The following is a 4,973-nucleotide window of genomic DNA, read 5'->3' on the forward strand; positions in this document are numbered from 1 at the left end:
TTGCTTTTGCCTACAACAACCATCATAAAGAGATTTAGATAACATGGAAGTTTTTCATAAACTGTATAAGAAAGAGTTCACGATTCACAGCTTTTGAGTGACTTAAACCAACAATATGCATGTGATAAATCTATCAGATTATGAAATTAGCATTGAGATTATTCATTGTTTCATTGGTTCTGCCATAAAATAAACTTATTCAGCTGAAAGATAATGTAGTAACACACAAAGAAGCAAACTATATAACTATTGTCAAAAGCATAAATGAAATTTGGAAGCTTTCCAAGACTTGTTTATCATCATTGATCCAAATGCTTTTAAGGGAAAAAACTACTCACGTTATTAGGTATTGCTTGTGATTTGAAGTATGGAGACAAAGTGCCATGCAGAAGCCCTGAGCAGAACTCCTACAAAAGCCACACCAGAAGTTTTAGGTACCACCGTAGTTATTTTTCATAAGGAAAATATGGTACATGAGAAACTGTTACCTCTATATTGCTTGGTGTTGGATTTGACTCTAATAGATATTTAGAGTTGACTCGGACATCAAAAGCAGCCACCTGTGCAGAAAACAAACAAAACAAGATAAGTTATAGCCTTGGTAAATATTATTTAGCACAGAGCAAAACTTCATAGCCAACATGCATGTCATTCACAAGTTGAAAACTAACCACAGTGCTCTCTGCTTCTTCAAGCCCAAATAACGTTAAATAAGGCTTGGCAAGGTTTTCATCTGTGATGTCTATATATATAAACATTATCTGGATCTAGGAGGACGACCTGTTGGACCAATTGGCGTTGCTGGGTCTGGTTCTACTGGAGCTGTCGGCGATGGAACAATAGCCGTCCCATCAGTAGCCATGCTGCAAGCCTGTAATCACATAGTACAAGCTACATTAAAATCCATTTTCAGGAACCACAACTCACAAGTATATTTGCAGTCACTAAAATCAAAAATTTAAATTTAGGATTCAACAATTCCATCACATTTCAGCCTCATTTTATCAACAAACATAAACTGACAAACACAAACACAATAACTCTTAATAAACAAGTCAATATGCAATACCCGTCGTATCTGTAGATCATCAACAAGTCAACTTATTCAAAACAACCAGAAAAAAAAATGCAGATCATCTAAATGATGGTTACTTGTATGAGAACCTACTTCAATAACAACATTCAAGATCATCAACAAGTCAATATGCAAAAATACCAGAAACTGCAGATCTCTTAATAAACAAAAATACCAGAAAGTTCAGAAACTGCAGACCTGAAGAACGAGCTTCTATTCCCTGGCTTCGAATTGGCTTATGGCAGAAAGATCTGTGAGGGAGAAAGAAGAAACTGAGAGAGTACATTAAACTCAGAGAGTATAGGGAGAAACTGAGAAAGAAACTCACAGATCGGGATTTCGAGCCTCTGCCTCTCCGCGTCTGCGCGTTCTCTTAGCCACCCCGCGTCTGCTGATGCGCTCATGGGAGCGCATAATTTAACCCTGAAATATCGTTAGTAGTATAAGCAAATAGGGATCGTTCTATTCCGGGGATTGAGGGTACACTTGTAATTGTGAAACAAATAAAGAAAAGTATTAATTACAAAAATAAAATAAAGAATATAAATATATACAATTGTATAAACAAATAAAGAATTAAAAATAAAGTATTATTTACAAAAATAAAATAAAGAATAAATATATACAAGTAAACACAAATAAGGGGGGGATTAGGATTCTTAAAATTAAAATTAAAATAAATAAAATAAAGAAAACGTAAAAACATATATACAGGGGTGGAACGCAAGGAACAAAGATCAAAACCACATCCATATGAAAGAAATCCAATTACAATTCCTATAGTTGATTTTAAATGTCATGAGAGAGGAGTTGATCATGTGAAACATTCGAAAGCAAATGATTTCCCATATTTTACTTTTCAATGCTAATTAACCTAAGCGAAATCACCTAGATTAATCCTATCAAACATGCAATCAAGCCCTAGAAAGCTAGTCAATCATGACATGTTCAACGCATTAGACATAGAGAAAGGCTATCAACTCAAGTGTACAACTTAGTATGGAAAAGTCCACCTAATTGCAATCCTCTTTAATTAAATTCGGTCTTTGCACAAAACCTTTACTACTTTGATTCAAGTTTACACAAAACGAAAAGTCGATTTCATGTTCTTAAACCTAGCACCATTCATATCAAAACCCTAAGTGTTTGCAACCACATAAGATTAAAATACAAAAGTTTTCTATCATGCAAATTTAATTAAACAAACCCACATAAGCAACATAAAAATCAACATATAGAAATCACAACTTTATTTCAAAACATATAAACGGGCTTTAAACTTTGCCCTAAACATTATTGTTAACTAGAAACAAGTTCATACGAAATCAAACAAGGAAACCAAAAAGGTTACAAGGAAAAGGAACGAATTACACCGTGAGTGGAGATGGAGATGGAGAGCTAGATGGTTGGATCTTGAATCTTGGAAGCAAGCTTTCAAGGTGGATGATGGAGGATATGATCTTCACGGCTCCTTCTTCTTCTTCCTCTCCTTGCTTGAAAATGCAGAAACTTAAAACTAGAGAATGGAGAGAAAAATGGAAAGGAAATGGAGAGACAAAGAAGATGAGATGGATGAAGGAATTGGTGTAGGAAATGGTGCCTAAGGAAAATGGAGAGGAAATGGTGAGACAAAGAAGATGAGATGGATGAAGGAATATGTTTTAGAATGAGAGGAGAAGGTGTTTATATAGGGAAGAAAAAGAAGAGTGAAATGATGAGTGGAAGAAAAATAATGAAAGTGGAGTATGAAAGTGATTTGTAAAATATGGAAAAGAAAGAGAAATGATGAAATGAAAGCAAAGCATGAAGGTGCAGCAACATGGAAGTGATGATGATCTATTAAAGAGATTGTAGAAAAAATATATCCAAGGAAAAAGAGAAAAGCATCTAGCTTTCTTCATGTGGGTGGGAAACATGAATATGTGGTGTTGAGCTGTTTTCAGGTCAGTTTCTTCCCCTTTATTCCTTCAATTATTTCTCCAACAAGACTTCATTATATGCCTTCGACTTCTTCATATGAAATGTTCCACTATGAGTGTAGATCATCATGACAAATTTTCAGAGCTTCAATCCATGTGGTTGGGCCGGAAATGCTGCTGGACCTCTTACAGGTCCAGTTTTCCTGTTTTGCTTCTGTAGAAAATTGGGCTGATTGTTTGAAGGCCTTCCACTCATATTTTTCTCTGGCACTCTTCATAAGAAATGATCCTTTGGGTGTCTAGAATGGATCTGGAAGGTTTCAGCTCATTTGAAGTTCATTTGGTCAGGCGGCCGCTCCTTCTTCTTTGCTTGGTTTGGTTTCTCCTAGCCGGAGTAGGAATATGTGTAAAATTAATCTTTTAGTACATTTCCATTTTTCTCCATCATTTACAGGTAATTATGGACCTAACGCTCATTTCACCTTCATTTACTCCAATGTACCTAAAAATAGAAATTGAATTAAAAATCGATTCAGTTAAGGAATTAACTAAGCAAAATGTGAGGAATTAACTATTAAAATATCACATTAAAATGCTCCTATCATCTGCGAGTTCTCTCAGCCTCCCCGCGTCTCCGCGTCCTCTCAGCCTCCCCGCGTCTCCGCGTCCTCTCAGCCTCCCCGCGTCTCCGCGTCCTCTTAGCCTCCCCATGTCTTCGCCGTGACATGTCTTCGAGTCACGGCGTTGGCAAAGGAAAAGAGTGAAAGCGGCAGTCTCGGCCGTGCAACAGTGCAGGTGAAGAGAAGAGAGAGAGAGAGAGAGAGCAGTCTCGGCGTTGAGTGCTGGTGGCTGGCGGATATGGCAGGTTCAGATCGGGTTTGTGAAAAACAACTGATAATGAAGGAGGCGGCCTCTCAGTCTCAGTTTGGGAAGAAATGAAGGCTGATAGAGTGATTGATTAGGTTTAGACGTTTAGTCATTTAGGTTTTTGAGTGAGAATATTTCAGTGTGTTCGATCTTATGTAAAAATGTTGAGCCTTATATTAGCTTCAATAAGAAATGGACATGTGTCCCTTTTAAATATAAGACGGGCCTGACGGGCTTTCGCCATTTTGAAAGTGACGGCCCGGCCAGAACCGTTTTGTTAAAAAAAAAAATAGAGCCCGGCCCGAACGGGTCGGGTTTTGACGGGCCGGTTCGGGTTTGCGGGTTTTCGGGCTTAAATGCCCAACCCTAGTCTCATTTCTAGTCTTCAAAGCATGTTGTGAAGGCAAATTGGCAAGCTCGGGAAGGTTGCTTCCCAGAGGCCTCTCTGACCACCATGGGATAGGTTGGATGTCGGCTGCGGGATGTATGTCGAGGTTGGGCCCTACCATGGCTTGTGGGCCCCCCTAAGGGGGTATTGCATATGCTTGGTGACATAGAAAACAAGCTTGCTAGTAGTGGTATCAACAAACTTTAAGTTTAATATTATAAAGGGTGCGACTATTGTCACCATACTAACTACTTTGTTCACCCTACAAGTTTATGTTTTATTAAAATACTAAAATATCTTAATATGAAATTACAATAAAAGACAATATCTTATTAAAAATTACAATTAGTTTTTCTTATTACCCCTACGAAACACATATTTAAACTTCATTCTTAATATTTTTATTCATCATTAAACTCAGTGAGACTAGTTGACTAAGACTTCATGTGATTGATTGAGAGAGACGAAAGGAAGCCAAAAACAACTTAAGAGAGATGCAGAGGGAGCAAAATAGAAAAAGAATTCGAATTAAACCATATATTGAAAAATGGTATTTTAGGTACTGCAAATGTATGAAGAAAGTAAACATAAAATTAAAAAAATATGTGTAGGGTGAGAAACAAAGTAGTAATTAGTAGAATGTCAATAGCCGCACTCTGTTATAAATTACTACTTAAGCAGAAGTAACTATTTAAAAGTTAGTTTTTCAATAACAATGTATAAG

At 36.9% G+C, this 4,973-nt stretch overlaps 1 protein-coding gene across 1 annotated transcript; it reads right to left on the reverse strand.

Annotated features, from left to right (window-relative positions):
* Positions 1 to 317: 317 nt before the first annotated feature.
* On the reverse strand, positions 318 to 783 carry LOC112191689 (protein disulfide isomerase-like 1-6). Its single transcript, XM_024331089.2, has 3 exons — positions 672 to 783; positions 489 to 560; positions 318 to 407 (listed from the first exon to the last, which is right to left on the reverse strand). Exons 1-3 carry the CDS (start codon positions 756 to 758, stop codon positions 318 to 320), a joined length of 249 nt encoding a protein of 82 aa, XP_024186857.2. The 5' UTR covers positions 759 to 783.
* Positions 784 to 4,973: the final 4,190 nt, after the last annotated feature.

Source organism: Rosa chinensis, chromosome 3, assembly GCF_002994745.2.
Source record: "Rosa chinensis cultivar Old Blush chromosome 3, RchiOBHm-V2, whole genome shotgun sequence".
Classification (NCBI taxonomy): domain Eukaryota; kingdom Viridiplantae; phylum Streptophyta; class Magnoliopsida; order Rosales; family Rosaceae; genus Rosa; species Rosa chinensis.

What these genes read in the sequence shown, in the direction of transcription:
- LOC112191689 (XM_024331089.2), bottom strand. Translation starts at nt 758, where the DNA reads ATGTTTATATATATAGACATCACAGATGAAAACCTTGCCAAGCCTTAT. An exon ending in AAGAAGCAGAGAGCACTGTG is followed by an intron (nt 561 to 671) that starts GTTAGTTTTCAA and finishes TTTTCTGCACAG; the next exon opens with GTGGCTGCTTTTGATGTCCG. An exon ending in CAACACCAAGCAATATAGAG is followed by an intron (nt 408 to 488) that starts GTAACAGTTTCT and finishes TGGCTTTTGTAG; the next exon opens with GAGTTCTGCTCAGGGCTTCT.